Source organism: Corvus brachyrhynchos, unplaced genomic scaffold (assembly GCF_000691975.1).
Source record: "Corvus brachyrhynchos isolate BGI_N302 unplaced genomic scaffold, ASM69197v1 scaffold83, whole genome shotgun sequence".
NCBI lineage: Eukaryota > Metazoa > Chordata > Aves > Passeriformes > Corvidae > Corvus > Corvus brachyrhynchos.
The window spans coordinates 3,115,806-3,135,948 of record NW_008238464.1 but is presented as its reverse complement, the minus strand read 5'-3'; the positions used below and the strand labels follow the sequence as shown (position 1 = coordinate 3,135,948).

General features: G+C 40.6%; 1 protein-coding gene across 1 annotated transcript in view; it reads right to left on the bottom strand.

Moving 5' to 3' along the window:
* Window positions 1–16,170, bottom strand: part of SLC9A2 (solute carrier family 9 member A2) — a 30,409-nt gene extending 14,239 nt beyond the window's left edge. Inside the window, exons 1-4 of the mRNA XM_017737104.1 lie at window positions 14,359–16,170; window positions 8,832–9,082; window positions 1,913–2,130; window positions 350–552 (exon numbers count right to left, since the gene is read on the bottom strand). Coding sequence (XP_017592593.1) covers window positions 350–552; window positions 1,913–2,130; window positions 8,832–9,082; window positions 14,359–14,706 — 1,020 coding nt within the window. The 5' untranslated portion in view covers window positions 14,707–16,170. The remainder of the gene's footprint in view (window positions 1–349; window positions 553–1,912; window positions 2,131–8,831; window positions 9,083–14,358) is intronic.
* Between the last annotated feature and the right edge of the window lie 3,973 nt (window positions 16,171–20,143).

The window sequence follows — 20,143 nt, the reverse complement described above, 5'->3', positions numbered from 1 at the left end:
TCCTTTCTCACTGTGCATTGTCTCCAACACTGAACTCCTGAGTATCCACACACATTTAAACATTCTAAAAAAAGAATTAGTGCTGGAGCTGTACCCAGATTATCTTTTATCTCTACTCCAACCTCACTAGTCTTAAATACTTAATACTACTTATATGTTAGCATAAGTACTTAATATCTGGCATACTTTTGCTACCTGCCTGTGGTATGCATAGCATTTTTTCTACTATGACTATGGTGAATACCTTCAAGTATGTTCCTTACAGTAAGTTAGCACATTTTTTTTTCTACCCATGGCTTATTTACAACCTGTCTGAGAAAGAAGAAGTCCAGGAGAAGAAAGGTACTACCTGAATGAAAACAGTAAAGAATATCACCACGATAACAGCAGTGATGAACAATTTCTTCCTGGGAAACACAGCAGGAGGAAGCAGAAATACAAGCGAAAAACAAATTGCTCCTCGAAGACCTCCGTAGGCGATAATAAATTGGTCCTTAAAAGTGAGAGGTATTGTCCGGAATACATTAATGATCTGAGTCAGAACAAAAACACCTGAGGGAAAAAAACAGAAATATAAAGAGGAGGGGAAAAAAAGGGAACTTAAATTACACAGAAGTAGCCCATGATGCTAATACTTGTTTAGAAACACTTCTATTTGCTCCTTAACTTTTATTTGCTTCTTCAATATATATTATTGAAGAAATGAAACATTACTTAGCAGCCTGAAAATACCATAATACTAAATTAAACAGCCTTAGGGACATAATCTTAAACATATTTAGTGAGCTAAACACCTCAGGTCAGCTGGATTTAGGACCTGAGGCAGCTAATAGATCTCCACAAGACAGCTATCTACTAGACTGCACCTCTAGAACAGCAATAATTCTCTGTCAGTATAGACCAAGACTCCTAATTGCTTTTTAATAGGATTTGAGGTGATTTTAAAAATTGGCTTGTCCCTTCCATCAATCTGTGCTTAGAATCCTGCAAACTCCTATTCACTCAATTTTACTAACACAGACAGGAAGGATGCAGGACTGGGGATGGGGGAGAAGACACCAGTGCAGGCAGGTGAAGGGAGCAAGCACGGGGGGGGCAAGAGCTGGGTGGTAACCAGGCTGTTTGGCTGCTTTTCAGCATAAAATATTAATTCTGGGGTTGCAGGTGCAGTAGAAATATAGTCCAAATTTCTGCTCTGTAAAGAGAACTGGGAGCTGAATGTAGGATTGCAGATTTGAGCATGACCCACCTTTGTACATTGAGGGACTGAATAATTTCAGATGAAGCTGGGCAAAGGAGCAGGTTTAAGACCTACCAGCCTGCCCTACACTTAGTTCTCTAGGTAAAAGAAAAAGAGCTAGTTCTGCAAATTCAGGAGGGATTGAACAGTTTCTTACAGGAGGTTTGTCTTTGCAATATATACCTGAACACTTCAATTACAGCATTTCCTGGTTTGATACTATTTATGTCAATGACTGGGAAAATCCCAAAGCTAGTAAACATAAATTCAAAACAAAACCAAACCAAAAACAAAGAAAAAAATCAAACAAAAACAAAACCACAAAACCCCACAAAAAAAGCACCACAAAAAACCCCACAAACTTTTTAATTGTTGTATGACTGCTAGTTCTTTCCACCAAAATTTGCTTATTTGTAAATAAATGTTTACTTAAATACATGTATTGTGATTAACAAGCAGACTGCCTCTCCCTTTAGATGGGCAGGATCAGGACAAAACTGATTTTTAGGTTCCATTTTGGGGAAAGGTGGAAGTTCACCTTGCATGTTACTAATACAAAAACCACTCTACAAACTGATGGGTCTCTGTCTAAGTTTTGGCATTTTCTACTTGACAAGAGGTAAAACATTTCACTTGCAAAGAATACCGACCCATAGTCTGAGACTTGCTTACCCAGTGCCCTCCAGATTAAACAGAAGAGGAGGGTGAAGCTAACAAAGGCCCAGTTCCACTCATGGTTCTTCCCAACTGTAGACACACCCATGAAGATGAAGATCAAAGTCTCACTGACACTGCTCAGCATCTTCATGAAATATTTTATTGTTGTGTAGGATTTCTGAGAAACATTTTCCTCCACGTATTTATTCATGGTCATGGCACAAGCTGTAATCCTAAAAGGCAAACATTATCCCATATTTCATTGGCTTTATGTTTTTTTTAACCTCTCTCATATCTACATAATATTATTCATTTTCCATAGCTCTCTTTAAAATGCAAAGCGTAACTTATTCAATAACCAATCTCAAATTTACAGGCTTGGTGAACCTACAATTTTGGGCACGATTTTTTTTCTGCAATGGGAAGTTTTCTGAGAAGACATCAGTGTATGGAGGGTTTTTTCACATACTAAATGCACATGATCTGTGCAGGGGTCATTTCAACTCTGTTTTGAAAGAGGCAGAAATGAGGAGAGATAGGGACAGCCTTGGCAAACAGGATTTGCTGCATCTTTTGCTGCTGAGGCACATTAGACAGGGTGGAAACTGCACATCCTGGGGCAGGCCAGGACTTCCCTCCTTCCATACCAGCAGCTGTCCCACCTCAATGGCAGTGACAGTAGTCAGCTCCTCTTCCAAGCAAAGTAAGCAGCAAGGCTACAGACAATTTGTCATCCTTCACCAGTTTAGGCCTGCTCTGCCTGCACATAGGGCTGAATAAGAGAAAAACACCACCAGAAATCACACAGGTGCTGCTGCACATTTAAAGCATCTACAAATGAATGAAATGGGCATCTCAGCTGACACATGAGAGGAAAGAAAGGGCTTACTGTAAATACATCTACAAGTCCATTTTCTGTGTTAGCAAACAGAGTTTGTTAATCCTCAGGAAAAGCAAAGAATGACATTACTGGTTGTACATCATTTGCTGAATACGGCTGCCCACGGTACAGGGATGGCTGAGGACCACTCAGCTACACATTTACCAGTTCTAGGGTAATTAGCAGAGCTGGCTGGAGGATAAGCTCAAGGTGGTGTCTCAGTATAGGGAAGCACAGTCTGAGTTGACTAGTAATTATCAGGGTGGACAACTAAGGCAAGGTACATTGTGAAACAGCTGTCGTTCTACTGTCTAGGGCAACAACATCTGCTTTGATTCCCACTTAAGAACATTATACATATCTATGTATGGGTTCTCAGTCAAACTATGCACACTAAATCTAAACAGAGAAACAGAGATGTATTTACATTGTCTCTCTGAATACAGCCAACTTGTCCATGCTTATGTATTCCAGTTACACCAGGTTTTCAGTTTATAATTATTTGCTAACATAGGGGATATTTCTTCATGCTGAAATCTCTACACTTCTCTCTCTCATGGGGGAGGAGGGCAGGTTTGCTAGCATCCCTGAAAATGTCTCTTGAAATCTCCCAAGTTCTGTGAAGACCTCACTGCAGAAATTCTTCTGCTGAGCATGTCCTGCTTCTAAGCCAAGAGCCCCATCTCTGAAGCACTCTGAATCAAACACCCCTGAATGTGAATGGAAATGGACAGGCAGACTGGGGCAGAGCTCAGAAAAACCTCATTGACATTATGAACACACTTGCCTGGGCTCTTTCTTCAAAATAAGGATTTTTTTTTTTTTTTTTAAATGGCAGAACAGCAGAAATCCCAGAAGCAGCAGTAACTTCAAAAGGACCTTCATATAGTGAACTTCCTTAGCATTTTGCAAGAGGGAGCCCATAGCAGCAGCTCAGGTTATAGTCACTGCCAGACTCTGAACACATTTCTCCTGATTAATTAAAGTTAGTTTTGTCCAGAAGTTTCCTTCTCTTACATGGAGCCACATCTACATCCCCAAAGTGCCTGAGCAACAATACTTCTGAGGGACAAGCCTGGGAGGACATGTGGACACTGGGAGCAAACACAGTGTACTCTGCTGACCTCTCCCAAGCAGAAGAGGCCCTGAATGTACATCAGAGTGAATAAAACCCAAGGAAGAGGATGTGATATGGGGACAGATGCAGTCTGATGGGGCAGATAGTGGCTTACAAATACAGGCAGAATAATGCACCTGACCTGGCCTTCACTCTGCATTTTTGTCCACCTATACTTGGTGATAGAGAAGCAGATCTAGTCAGCACAAAATAAAATGTCCATTGCCATGCAAAGACTAGCTCCAACACTAAGAAAACTCAAGTCTAAGAAGGAAGAAAGCCTCACTGAGACTGTCCCAGACCCCCATCTATATTTAGGACTGATAAAATTGTCAGCCCTCTCCTCATTGCCAGCTGATTTCACCAAGGTCCTAAACAGAAAGATCCACTGTGGTCCACAGGTAGCACACTGCCGGGGAAGCAGAGCTCATCCTGGTTACACAGGCTCCACTGCGGAAGATACAATGTCGATTTCATAAGCACGCAAGCTTTCTCCCTGATACTCTAAGTAGTTAAGGTAACTTTTCCAGTTTGAGCATGTGGTTGGGACAACAGAAGTCCTGAAATTTTGCCAATACTGACAAACTGATGCTTTTCCCAGCTGTCCTCTTTGTTGGAATCTTCAGTTGCCCAGACTGGGGACTTACAACAAATCCCACAAACTTATGTGCCTGAGGAAGAAAGCGGGAGAGGACCTGGGCCATGCATGGATTTTGTCCTGACAAGAAGCAGGACATGCACTCAAGCCCAGAAGCTGTCAACACTCCCAGGTTCCTCAGTTTGCACATAGTTCTAATGATCAACCACAAAAGCACATATGCAAATCTTCTCAAATCTACTTAACACTTTGACCCTCCAAAAGTCTCATACTCAGTGGCAAACCAGTTCTTCACAAGCCATAGGCTGCACTGACACACCTACAAACAACTCAGGCTATGCCATGGGTCATGACAGCTCCCCTGTGGGTACACTGCTTATCTGCACAAGTGTAACAAGTCTGATGCAGTCTGGCTGCTCCAGCCGATGGCACACTCAGTGGAGCTGCCAACTGCAGGGGCAGAAAATGCAAAAGAGCAAGAAGGCAGTGGGTGGGCTGCAAAACAGCCATTTCTAGGGCCACAGTCATTTCAGAGTCCCAAAGCAGCAGCTTAGTGCCCTGAAGCATTAGGACTGTCAGGTCTGCATCAAAGGCACAACAAAACATGCAGTACTATTTATTACCTTCCTAAAATAAAACGTTTTCATGATTATAGTAATGTAGGAAAGCCCTGCAGCATGGGGAGTGGGGAAGCATTCTCTGGACATGGTTTGTTTTTGGAACCTGAGGTAATGGAGACACTGTAAATAGATGTCTGATAAGAATCTGTCACCATATTAATCAGAATCCCTGCAAGCTGTAACTTAAAACACCTATCTTGCTTAACCACTAGAACTTAAAGGGACAACACTCTTATTTTCAGGCACATTTTGCATTCATTCAATTAGTGTCAAGCAACTGAGGAGTTGTTCAATGCTATAACAAATATAGCAGTACATTAATTGTTACTCTTCAGGTAAGTAATATTCCACAGCTAATCACTGCTCACTTTGAATCAGGTATTTCTTTAGAGTATTTTTTTACATTAGAAAAAGAAGTTGAAGTCTCTTTCATTTGAAAATTGTGTGGGGACATAGTGTTAGAATTTAATATAAAACCAATGTCTTTATGCAAGATTTTATGTACATTATTATAATAAGTTCTTCAAAAACCAAATTTTTACTGTCACAATAATCAAAGCCAAAGCTTAGATGTGTTTTATTTTACATTTCTCATCCACATACATTAATTCTGGCTTCCAGTTCTGTGACCTGAGTAGTTGCCTTGGTCAAGAAGGGGAAGGGAAAAGCACTTCATTGCAATTAACCTGCAACATTCTGTACTTCTGAAGAATAAAAGTCTCACTGTATAAACAGTACAGTTTCTGTCAGGACTGCAATAAACTAGGCCACTGGATTCAATCCTCAAGTTTCCTTGACCTACTAAACTTACAGTAGTTTCAATGTTTGCTCCTTTCTGCCTGCTAATTTATTGTTGCAAAAAAAAAAAAACCAAACCTATATTAAAAGTTCTGCTGCTTCACAGCCTTTATGAGAAATTAGTAAGCAGAAAATGCAGCACTATAATTAGAAATGGAAGCAAGCGAATAAAGCTCAGATTCACATCTGTATGTTTTACACCTGAGATCCTCATTCACACCCAGCTCTAGTTACAGTAGAAACTCTTTCCTCTCCTTCTGAAGATTTTCTCACTGCTGCTTGCAGGGACATGGTTCAGTCCCTTCAGTATTTCAGCCAAGTAACCTAGTGCAAGGGTTATATACGGACATTTCAAGAATCGTTTGTCCTTAGAATGAGTACACAGACTTATCAGAAGAGGGACAAGTGCTTTTCATTCCCTTCTATTCCTCTGCTAGTGAATTCCTACTTGCCCAGGAATGAGGCAATCCATGTAAGTATCTTATTTATTTGGTAACACTGTACGTTCCTGTTCATGTCCTTCCCCTAAAGTATGGTACAGCATGTAACTACAAGGTCTCACTGAGTATCTTTATAAACCTGGGAATCAGTAATTTAACAGACTCATGGATATGGGTGAAAAAGGGGAGACCAGGCAATTATTCCTCATAGGCTGAACTGTAAAGGGCCAGAGAAGCAAGTAATAAATAAACAATCTCATTTGTAAAGGACATTCCAAGGTCATTTGCTCCAACTACCTTCTCAAAGGAGGGCTGACTTTTAAGTCAGACCCAAGCAATCCTTACATGAGTCAGTCGCTGCAGAAAACGACAGGGAACTCAACACTGGTATGTGTTTTTGCACTGTGACACAGAGCAAATTACTCTCTGTAGTTCAAAGGCCAATGAAATGTGAAAAGAAGAGGGTAGATTTACTCCAAGGGGATGCAGAGATTGCAGGAGCTCCAAGGTTCTCAGCAGCACTGCTGGGATGGGACAGGCTTTATGGCTTACAGCAGCTGAGACCCTACATGGCAGCAGAGAGCCCTTCTGGCTCAGCTGGGATGTTACTGCTGTACACAATTCTGTCAGCAATTACAAAGTATGCTTAGAGTCAAAAATGGACAGAACATTTTAAAGATAACTCATTTTCTATCGTGCTGTTTGAGGGCAAAAATACTTTGTGTTTCCTCTTCTGTTCTGCACCCACTCAGGGGCCACTGCACAAATGAAAATGAATAGGCTGTTAGTGCTGTGGGAAGCACTGGTCTGCTGGTGGCAGGCACTGGCATGTGGTGGGTCCACTGACCCTCCAGCAGACCCACCATGCCCTTTCCTTTGTGTCCTGGATGCAGCAGGGCCCAATCAGTAGTTTCATAAACAACGATCTGCTGGTGGCAGGCACTGGCATGTGGTGGGTCCACTGACCCTCCCCCAGACCCACCATGCCCTTTCCTTTGTGTCCTGGATGCAGCAGGTCCAAATCAGTATTTTCATAAACACTGCCACAACTTTTTCCATGTACAGTTTAGCCACACGTTTTTGGTTCAGAAACCCTTTAAGTATTTGATCATAGGATGTCAAGGACATTTGGCTTAAGAGGTGGAGGAAACTGGAAACCACACAAATGCTATGAATAGAAGCTATGAAAAGAGATGGCACATTTATGAACTCGGTCAAAGTGGATGCATATGGTGCTTTATTTAGGCTCATATCAGAGGAAGAAACCCAGGCAATCTTTAGCTCTTTACTGACATTAAAGTTCCAACCCCTGTTGTTTCATGGCATATTCCTATTTTTATACTACTGAAATCAGTATAAGTATAATCATCACCTGTAAGTTTCCTTGTAAATCGCCTCCCAGCCCCTGAAAACCTTATACTGGCATGACTATGATATTAAACCTATCTTCACTTGCCTAGAAGATAATAATCAGGTGAGGTATTATCAAGTATTAGTGATACTCAGCAGTAACATCTGAGCTTGCAGAAAAAGCTCTGCTCCTAATGCCTGAATGACTCATATTTGCCACTAGAACAATACAAATTCATTAAAGAAAGTTGGCTTTAAAAATATTACTTGGAACCAGAGCAAAACATTTAAGCATATCAAATGTCATAAAGGCTCTTTCTAATGTTGAAGTTGTTACAGTATAAACAGAATGAAGAGAGAGGCTGTGCTCTTTTTTTACTGAAGACCAAGAGTGGAAAACCAGAAGTGAAAATATTTCTATCTGTTGGAAGTGGGAAGAAAAATATTATTTTATACATAATGATGCATACAGAGAACATTGTAACACACAGGCACATGTATCAAGATACTAAACTATAGGATTATATCACCATAGGACTGAAAATTTTACATTCACCCAATCTTTATTGTGCCTGTAATCCAGCAGGAGTTTGCCTTAATGATATATACATTGTCTTCATTGAATGGTACTTACTGGCTGCTCACATGACTAACTTTTAAAGATAGGTTCACAATATATTGGCATCAAAAGTGAAGCCAGCTCATGAAGTTCCCTGCTACCACTCCCACACCCTCCCTGCCACCACTGCCCCTACAGCACCATGGGACACTCCTCACCCATGCCATTATGACCAGTTGAAAGGTCACATGAGGACACAGGTCACCAAAGTGACCTGGGTTAAAAATAAGCCCACTGAAAATACAAGTGAATATTTTTAACTTGGAACATTTCAAGGATATGGCTTATGATGTGATGCCATGAGCAGTTTTAGTGACACAGCTGGTGTGGTGGCAAGCTGAGAGAATGGGGTGGAAGCGGGAGGGAAGAGGCCGGAAATCCTCAAGCCAGTAACTCTGCCATGCACTGTGGAACAATGCCACATGGCAAGGTTTGCAAAATCTGATCCTCTCTCCAATTTCCTTTGGCATTCTTACTTGGATGCTATGATTACTGAAGTTTGGGGTACTTACGCCATGATGCCCGAGAGATGAAACATTTCAGCTGTTATGTATGACAAGTAACTGTACAGGAAGACAAAGAGTGGCTCAATCACTCGGATTTTATGGGTGAAACGGGTGGTAAAGGCTGCTACAAATCCCAAAAGGATTCCAATCAATACTCCACCGATCCCCACTATAAAGAAGTTAGCAATCCCAGCGAATATGTCAATAACCTTAATTGTGCGCATCTGGCAGAAAGACTTGAACAAATTGTACAGGACCTATGAGGAAAAAGAAAGCACATTATCTTTTTGAACTATTCTCAATTTCCCTTCATGCCATTATGTTCCTCTGCTTAAAAGTTGAACTTGAATTTCTCTATCTACCTTGAATTCACTTTTTAGATATGCTGTTATTTATCTCTGGCATAGTATTTGTCATCCATATATACTGGGGAGATAGACAAAGACAGATAAATATAACTACTCCCATTTTTGCAAATGGGACAGATTTCTTAACCTGTGCCACTCTGGGGGCCAGGAGGATAAATCTATCTAATTCTTCTTTAATTCTTCATTTATTTACAGAGCTTCTAATTTCTCCACAAATGTCCATTTCAGATTTTCCCCAGATTAAAAGAAATAAAACAGAAGGAGAAAAAAAACCCACCAGTTTCACAACCAGTGAAAAATCAGGTTATTTTCAAATCTGTTTGATCTACATGACACTGAGAGGTAGAGCACTGAACTAGACCACAGATTCATCTAAACTGGTGGGATAGGAGAGGGTGTAGGGGGAGCTGGGAACAGACAGTGAGCACCTCAAGGAGTAAAAGAAACATGGTATTCATGAAGCCATCTCTCTTGCTCAAAATTATCGACCACTAGGAATCCAATATTTCTAGAGATTTGGATTTCATTGCCATTAAAAAAACTGTTTCCAGGTGTTTGCCCAGTTTAATTTTCAAAGTGTTTATAACCATCCTCCAAAACAAACTAGGTCAATGGGATTATCACGTTTTCTTAGCCAGAGACCCTTTTTGTTTTATACAGGGAACAGTACAACCTAAAGTCCACATTTCTCTAATATCCCGTATTTTAGTTTCTCCAAAACAGAAAACAGTGGAATCAGTTACTCATAAAGAAACCTTAAAGGGTTGCCCCATCTGCAGACTCACCTGGGAGATTCAACCCTTCCCTGGTGCTGCATGTATGCTCCCAGCCCTGCAGTACCAGGATGGCTACACTGTCCCCTTGTACAGAGCTAACTTTGGTCACAGGCACCTATTCCCACCACAGTGGGTTCACAGGCTAAGCCAGTGAAGACCAGTCATCTTAGACAGCTTGCAGGAGTTAAACCTCTGCTTTCTTTCTGGACTTCTCAGTAAACCAAACAGGTTTCTCTATCAGGAATGCTATTTGAGAGAACGATGTTTTATCAGTACTTGCATTGTGCTAACAAAGTAGGTGTTTGAGTAGTGGCTGTGGAAGGATTTCTCATGTTTGCAGTCTAGTTCTCTCTCACAGGACAGAACATAAGCTGTCCAGCACTTCTTAGTCAAAACTGGGTAAGTCTTACAGAACTAAGAGTTTAATGCAAAGACATGGCTTATTATGGGTCATTTGGGCTAAGTGAAAGAACTGAAACAGAAAAGAAAAAATATATTCCAGAGCAAGCATGAAAATAGAAGGTTAAATGAAACCTAGAATAGTTACCAGTAATTTTCATTACAAAGCAGCAAATACAATAACAGCAGGATTATGATTCTATTTATTTGATAACAGTGATCTCTCAGGATGAGTCCACTTGGGAGAAGTCTCCTTTTTCATCTGGACAAACCCCCTGCTGCTCTGAGGCAGACTCCCAGCCTTTTTGACCCATTCCATGTTACTGTGTACTGTGCAGGACAAGAAAACAATGTCATAGGCTCCACAGTTTTTCCACCTGTTTTGATTTGCGGACCTTATGGATTTGCATGGAGAGAAGTATACCAGAATTAAACCTACTGACAGTAGGAGTGCCTTTGCTGGTCACTTTACAAGGTACTCTTGTTCCACAGACTCCCAGGACTCCTTGAATCACAGACTGAAGAATACTGTTGACTTGAGTTGTGTGCAAGGAGTTTCCCTGAGTCACCTGTTGAAACTTGGGACGATCCCAGAGTTGTGTTTTTCTCTAAGACACCTGCAGAATTTGACCGGGCAGAATACTCTCTTGGTACATATTACAGAAGCTGACTATTTTCTTTGAGTTTTAAATAGCATTTTTTACATTTTAAAAAATAACTATATAAATATATACAAGGCTAGCCTCTAAAGTAAGAGAACTGCAAGGTTCTTGTAAAGAAGCAGAGAATTTTATCTATCCAAGGCTTTCCATAGCGTCACCTCATCTTCACAGCAAAGTATACCCCCGGCAAATAGAATGGAGCCTGTTGCTCCACATGGAGACATCTTCATAAATAACAAGTCTAATGCCATAAGTTATTTGAAAGAAGAAAAGCAATTTTCTCCTTTGTACCTCAGCCATGGTAAAAGCAGCAGCTATGACTATGGAATGTAATGAACATGATTTTAACCTCATTCCCATTGTTGTTTATTTACACTGTTGCACATGAGATCAAAATCAGGTTCGTTTCCCATTCACTCTACAGCAGTTCAGTTTTACTGAGCTTTCTCTAAACTTCCAAGTGCATTAAACACCAACTCCGGTGACATTTTTAATGCATTTGGTATGAGAACAGGGGAATTTTTTGACGTTCAAGATTTCCATTAACTCAATAGCCTTCAGCTGAACTCACTGAAGGTCACACCAAGCAATATTAGTCACTGATCACTTTTTAATCTTGTCTCAGAGTATCTCTGAAATACTAATTGCTTATTTTCCTCAGTTCTCAGTTATTAAGTTTTTAATTCTAAAATTACTTTAAAGCACTCTAAAATAATGTTGTCAGCAGAGGCAGAATACAGAGTATTTCTGTAATGTTTTCTAACATGGGAATAATATTATTATAATGATGCTGGCTCCTTCTTTCTGATTTTAAGCCCAGAATTGGAGTTTGAACTGCTAACACTCAGCTGTGATCTTACCATTTAATATCACCTTGCTAGTTATGTCTGACAGTTTTTTGGTAAAGTACCAACTCTGATCAAGAATCCAATTGTCAAACATTGTCCTCTGCCAAATTCAAGCTCCAAAATTCCACCAGTGGGGGAAATGGAACATTCAAATGCACAGACATATTGCAAAAACTATTAGGTATGAAAGACCATCTGAAAAATGCAGCAGAACTGATATTCTTGAGAAAACACACCTTTCTTTCTATACAAGATGAAGGTGTAGTAGCACCTTCCCTGAAAAGGAAAGCATAGGTGACACTGCTATTCTAATAAAAGCACCTTTAGTAAAGCCACCCTGTTTTGCACTGCCTATCTGCGTAACCCCAGGTTTTTGATACTGCAGTGGCCATAGGAGTTAGGCGGCTTCCATGGAAGGCCAACCTACATTCAACTCCCATCCTACTTCATCCCCACATCCCACTTCAGGTCCTGCCAGGGCAGGTAGGACTCAAGGGCTCCAGCAGATGAAAGCTGAAAGGTTCTGAGCTCTGCTGGTCATGGGTTTTATCAGCTCCCCCTGTGAAACAGGGGCAGAGGAAGGGAGAGTACATAACATCACCTCCTCAGAGCACATGGCTGAGAGCCCAGCAACAGCTGCTCCAGCAGCACCTGCTATGGGAAGGGAAGGCAAGGTCCTCTAAGGGCAGCCCCAGGAATCTGTGTGACGGCCTGGGTCACATTTTAGGTATAATCACATGATTGCAGGTGTGCAAAAACATAACAAGGAACTATTAGCAGACCAATTCTGTGCATGTGGAAACAACTTGATCTCTGTCCAAGTGCTACCTTCAAGCGATAGGAAGTAAGACCAAAGGTACTTTACATTCCTTTCTCTCCTTTATAAATATATGTAAGGCCGGTGCATTACTGGACTGTCCCTAAAGACTCCTCAGGTTATCTTCCCTCTGTTAGGGCATCTGGGGAGGTAGGCCATAAGGAAACCTCCAGAGAAGGCAATAATGATGCCTACAGGAAAGCTACACATTAAATTGCCATGCCAGCCCCTATAAAAATGGTGGTTTAGAGAAAGTTGCCTTTGGGAAATAGCACATATGAATATGCCAGTGATCAGGATGAAGGGTTTTCCTAGCAAATCATGCAGTACTAATTGCTGCTCCAGTGGCTGACTTTGTGATTGAAAAAAGTGATTTTGTTTGGAAAAATCCACCAAACAACAAGTTTTAAATAACTAGAGCCTTTCCCCCTAGAAAAAAATCTTGTATGAAGAGACATCGCACAAGTGGCCATTAAGAGTGACTAGAGACAGACCCTGCTACGGCTGAACTGCTAAGCCTTTTGAAACTCAGTATGTACACCTATTTATTTACAGGACTGGCTTAAGTATCATTTTAGCATTGGCAGGCAGTTCCAACTATAAGCTAATGAGAAAAGCTAGGCTTCAAGGCAAGCCCATAAGAGGAGATGCAATTCAGCTGACTGGATAGCAACAGATTCAGGTAAAGCGTGCAGTGTAAGTGAAAAAATAATATAGTATTCCCACAGACACACAAGATTTTATCAATACCAAGGCTCAGAATAAATGATGACATATACATGTGTTAAGGAGGTGAAGAAAAGTCCAAGAAAAGGGAAAAACTGGTGAGGCAAAGTCCAAGAAAAGGGGAAAACAGAAGGACAATTGTGCATAGAATGGGACAGGAAGAAGAAGCCAGGGACAGAGACAGGAAAGTGCAGACCCAATTCACGAATCTTTCTGATCCTTCCAGCATATGAAAAACAGGGCCTCTATGCCTCACAAAACAGAAAGCATGCTAGGACATGGTTGGCATGGTCAGGATTTCAAGGCATGGATAAATGGGAGTAATGCCCTAGACACAGTGTCATCAGGTACAAATGAGGGACACTGCAGGGGATAATGGAATTCGCAGATTGCTGTCCTCAGGTCAGCACCACAACCCTAGTTCAGCTAGTTAATGATTAGAAATTACTGCCTCCAGGTGGCTGTCTTATCTGTAGCCTGGGATATATGTATTGGTGGTTTCAGGGCAGCTCCAAGTGCATGGGCATACGCAAAACGTTAACCTCAGCCAGGTCCTGTGCTATCTCCATGATTTGCCATCCTCCCCATTAACACACTGTGACACCCACACTGGCCTGCTCCCTTTCCTGCCCAACATTTCTGCAGGTGAGGAAAACAGAGAGTTTCAAATTACAGAAGTAACAGAATTACAAAGATACAGAAACTAGAGTGATCAGGTAGTAAAATCCCTACAGTAAATATGCTACCATTACTCTCACGTAGTAAGACCACTGTGGTTTCTAAACCTAAAGTTTAAAGAATTAGATAGTCACATTAGCACTCCTTGACTTCCATCTATTAGCAAACTGTAATAAGCAGATACAAAGAGATACAGTGGAGTGGCATGTAAACAATCATTCATCATTTTTATCAATTAATCATTTATCAAGTAACTTACCACAGTTATAGCATCATTCAGCAAAGACTCTCCAAACACCAGGATATAAAGCTGCTCATTGACATGGATATTTTCAAAGACGGCTAACACCGCCACGGGATCCACAGCTGAAATGAGGCTGCCAAAGAGCAAATTCTGCAGCAAAGTGATATCAGTCAAACCAAATGCACTGATCTGGCAAATTCCATAAAGGGAAATTCCAATGCCGATGGCATTCCAGAGTGTACCCACCACAGCATACCAGAATATGGTACCAAAGTTCTCAAAGAACAGACGAGTTGGCATAAAATATCCAGCGTCGAGTACAATGGGTGGTAACAGATACAAGAAAAATACGTCACTGTTCATTACAGGTGGGGACTTCTCCTCTGCTCCAAAAATAATCCCACCAAGAAGCAATCCAACCAGAATAAGGAGACAGCTTTCAGGTACTATTGAGGGCAACTTGTGATAGAGATGAAAGCCTTCAAAGGAAAAAATTCAAACACAAGAAAGGGAAATGATTACTTGTACCGAATCCATAAGATTATTCTGGATTCTGTTGTCTTCATTTCTATACTAAACAAACAGCGATTGCAGAGCAATTTCATTTTCATTGCAAAGACTGAACTGGACATCCATAATGGGTCAAGGCAAATATGTTGGCTAGCACAGTTAATTCAGTTGATTTGGTGGAGAGACAAATTAATAGATTGACATTCCACTTAAGAGCTAGGCTGGATGGAGCAACTGTGTGCAAGGATTCTCTGTGAAACTGTGGGGTAATTTTTTAAATGTGGAATCCTCCAGAAACACAATCCAAATGCTTCTCTAGGGCAAATTACATTTAGATAGAGAAAAAAAATCATACTAACCACTTCTTCCTCTCTGGACAGCTTCACAAAGGAGTTTAAAGAGTACATTAATTTCATTTTTACTTTCAGAGTCTCAAAGCTAGTGAGGGGAACTAGCACATGTGACCTGCACCTAGTCACCCATGATCACTTCCCCTACAACAAGGAGGAAGCATTTACAGATACAATTATTATTTTTAGTGAAGCTGCCAAATTAATTTCACAAGAATCAACATGTTTTCCATAAAGTGACAGTAAGTTGTAGCCTGTATTATTATATTCATTCTTCTGTATCATATGAATTGTGGTAGAGTCAGGATTCTCTCATAAAAATCTGTGCAAAGTACTGAAGAAATGAATTTTAAAAGGTTACAAATGCGGACTTAGAGGTTGAATGTTACTTAGCCTTCTAAAACTCTCAAAGCCATGCAGTTTTGATTTAAAGATTCTAGTTACTTATAGAAGTTGGCTGTTGTAAGGATAATTCTGGTAATGAATGGGAAAAGTTTTGAAGGAGCTTACTCTGGCCAATCTAATGGAATGATAAACCTTATGCACCAAGGTCACATTCCAGGTCCCAGCGATGCCAATCTTTTCCAGACTCCTCCTTATCTATATTTGGCCCACATAATTATATAGAAATTGATCCACACCCACGAGATCCCACAATCCCTGCCTGACTAAAAAGCATTTAAATTATTTTAAATGAGAGCTGCACGGAAACACTGGGTGTGGTAATAACGGGCGTCTATTTCAGTAAAACTATTTCAGTAAAAATCCCACCTGTAGTCGAAACAGTTAAACTACTGCAGTCTTCATATAGTTTACATCCAGTTTCCCAGTTTTGGGGTTATGTATCTTGTAACACCTATTTTGTTAATTCTCCTTTCACCACAGATTTTTTTCCAGTTAAAAGAAAGCCTGAACTTATAATTAGGAAAAACAAATTGTTAAGGAGCAAGAGGAAAGCTGTTTTAATCTACAGACTTTTTACTTATATATTCTGTAACTATTAAAACTATTTTTAAAATCAAGCACCTCAAGTTGCATTTTTTTTTCCTTTTTGAATGAACACAGACTGCTTTCAATAATTAGAAACACAGCCTATGTGACTCATTAGAAGGACTGCCAAATTCATTGCCATTCTTCAAAACCAGAATCACCAATGTCCTATTTTGGCAGAACAGGTAACGATCCTGGAAAAATCAAGAATTTGCAGTTGGAGACTTGACTCTTCACCTTTCAGCCTCTTCCATATAGACATTTTATGATTTATCTTAGTTTCTGCAGTGACAGAAATAGAATTCCTATTCAATGGTCAGGAAGTTTCCCCTGAGTAAGTAGGTTTTGCCAAAAGTTTTTTTAAACCCTTCAAAAGTAAATTTTAAATCATTTCCTCAATAAAAATTCAAGAGAAGGAAAATTTTGTAAATGCAGCTTTTGATGAAAACAAAAATAGTCCCAACCGCTTGTAATGCAATGGCAATGAAATGTCTACTGTGAGTAAAAAAATTAAAATCTTTTCTTTTCTCTTTACAAATCACTCTGGAAAGTTCATAGCCTGTCAGAGATTTGGGATTCCACCTCATTCTTAAAGGTAATGGAAAGACTCCCACTAAGCTAAACGTGCTTTTGATTCATGTAAACAGCATCAAAATTCTTGGAAGACTTCCTGCCTACGTGAAAAGTATCCAAGGGTGATTAGGGACAGGCTATGGTTCCTGATTTGAAGACAGAGAGCTAGGATTTAGAATCCAGTGCACATCAAGTCGTAGCAGATGCCCTGCAGGATGAGGGACATCTTCCCTTCTCTGCTGGATTCACAGCCACAGGGTCAGGAGCGCCGCGGGAGCAGATCCCCTGCAGTACAGAAATACTCAGACTTTCACGCTGAATGCAGGACTACAGCTGCTTTCTTCTCCTCTGACCCTATTCTTGGGCTTCAGATTATGCAGTGACTCAGCTTCAACAGCATGGAAGATGCTTATTGAGTAAACATCCTCCATATATCATGGCAAAAATGGCAGTAGGACACTTGCCTAAAGTGCAAGTTTGGTATGTTTCAAGTTAAAAGTCCTTAGAATCCCAGTTTCCTTTTTTTGGGGGGTGAATTCCAGTGCTTTCTGATGCTGGAAATGCCACTAAATGAGTACCTCTGAACAGCTTAAACCTTCTTTCAGGAGAGCAGGGTTGGAAGGGTATCAGCTCAATTGTCAGAAGAAACACCTCTCATGCATTTGTGATTAACATAAAAGTAATGGGAATCTGGATCAGTTACACAACATTCTGTAGGTTTAGTAGCATAAAAAATAAGTAAAACTGGGCATTAAGTATACTAATCTTACTACTTAGAGATTCCAGCATATTCAGGTGCAATGGTCCCATCTAATATACTCATGGAGTCCATCAGCACGTGAGTAACGCACCTCTGGTATCAACACACAAAAGAAGAAATAAGTAGAGATAGTTTTAAAATAATTCCATTCAAGGCAGTTTATTAGATTTTAAATTGTGCTCATGTCCTATACTGGAATAAAAAGCACCACGTTCTTAATGTCTTCGTGAAAATGTATCTTGTCAGAATGTTCAAGTTCTGCTTGGCAGCCTCAGGTTTTCCTTTTTTATGCTTTCTTGCTCCCTCTAAACCAAGCCTACAGTGACATCACAGGCAGGATCAGACAAACCTTTCAGGTAAATTCCCTATAAAAATTAGCAAATACTGGAACATTTCAGCTCTGGTGAAACTGCACTTCTGTGAAAAGATATTTGCTAAAAGATTCATAACTGGGTGCTGCAGTTGAGTTTTCTCTGGGATCTTTCACACACTGAGAGAGCTGTTATTACACAGGACCCTATCTTCTGAGCTCCTCACAGCTGAAAAGACCTTAGGGATCTGTTCATGAAGGTTTGATACTCGGCAGTGCCAAGCATAAGCATTCAGTGCCTAGCCCCAGAAAGGAATTTGTGATGCCAGATTAAGCACCGAAGTTTCCTGGGCAGTGCAGGAGTCTCGAGGTGGATTTCACGCTGCCTGGCATGTCAGGGGCAAGATGCCTGTGCTGCCCAGCAGGAAATGATGAGGAGAGGAATGCATCAGAGAGGCTCCTCTCTCAGAGGGCCGCTCTTGGGGCTACAGGCAGTGACATGGGCTGGGAAACCCATATTCATCCTTTTGAATCGAGACACATGTAGTAACCAGTAGGACATGGCAGAGCAGCATTTAGGTATCTAGGCAGTTCAAAACTGCCTATCTGGGCTATCCTCAACAGAAAAGACGGCACAAACCAGTGAAAATTTGACATGGAATGTGACTTCGGAGCAATGGGAGCCTGACCTGGGAAGGTTTACCTGATGCACTCACTGGATAAGGAAGCACAGACAGAGCTCCAGGAGCAAGAACTGGATGTTCCTAATTCCAGTCCCGGAGTCAGGGCGCCTGCAGATAGGTGTGGTGAAGCTGAGAACTGCCACACCTAGGGCCACTCCTGGATCTGGCCCTCATTGCTCCGAGCACACGCACTGACAACAGCATGTCCTAGATTAGCCACACTTGCTTTCATTTGGTGTAACTGAAAGGTTTTTAAAATTATATGCATTTTTCTTCAGCTGTGCTGTTTGCTTGCTTACTTACTAGAGTCACACTGGAAAATTAAAGTAGTCAGGCAACGTTTTTTTTTGTTTTAACTCTTTAGATGCCTATGCACTGGCAAAATATCATGATAGAATGTATAGTCTTCCAGAAATTATGTATTATTGTGTCTGTATGTGTATTTACATGTTTCAAATGGCTTACCTTTTAATGAAAACCTTTAATAAAACAGAAACTTTTTCAATAGTTTTAGCTTATTCAAGAATTTTTGCTTTATCTAAACTCAGAAGCCAGAGCAATTTTCGGTACTCACCGGGCTAAGTTCTCTACCAGACTCCCTGTTTTCTGGTTATTACAGTTCATATTATATTTGAGTGTATCATATTTGAACTCTGTTCTGATTCTGCAAACACCTAAGTGCATACTTAAGACTAAGCATGCACCTTTAATGCATTAAGATATATGCATCAGGATACATGCCTGCTTAATGGCTGCAACACACAGTATTTCTGCAGGAAATAATGATGGCAGAACAAGTTACTTGGGTCAAGGATCAGGCCTCCAACCACAATATTAGCCATGGCAGGAGGTGAGTACAAATTTTTGGGTCTTCAGAATCCTAATTACCTGATCACTGACGAAATTGTGACACAGTCTATTTAAATTTCACAAGCAAATGTTAAAATTTTTAACTTTGATAAAAATATTTTGTCAGAACGAGCATGATGGTATTTTTTAAGGTAATCTGTGCTGCAAAGTCAGAGTTCTGAATGGAACAACTGTAGTGTGAGTAAACTTACTTATTTGGTCCCAGAGCTTTTTTCCTTCCATTGTCCTCTAGGTAAGAAGACATAAAGTTCATAACTCATAGAGATTTACTGGAATTTAAATAGCTGTCTAGCACACCATTACCTGACATTTTTTAGACTATTATGATGTACACCTTTCTCTGTTTGGGACGTAGAAGTTAACTAAAAACATGATGTATAAGCTGCACGAAACTCATTGAAACTATGCAATGCAAATGTTTTCCACATGAGGGAAGAGGTGCCCTTCCTTACTCGTAAGAGTGCTGTCTTTTATATCTTTCTCGGGACATAAGTGAATGGTGGAAAATCAGAGTAAGAAGGAGGCATACTCTACCCTCATAAATATTTTCTTTTCATCGATCCGTTGTTCTGGTTTGAGACTGTCATTATATCCGGCGTTATTTTAAGAAAAAGAAGACCGTGCTCAAATGACAGCAGAGAGATCAAGAAAAAGTCAGTCATGCACCGGGTGAACTCCGGGTTTTACGGTCCTCGTAGTCCGGGGCTGACCCGTCTATTTTCTTCTCCGCACCTTTCCTAACTGAGAGAACCCC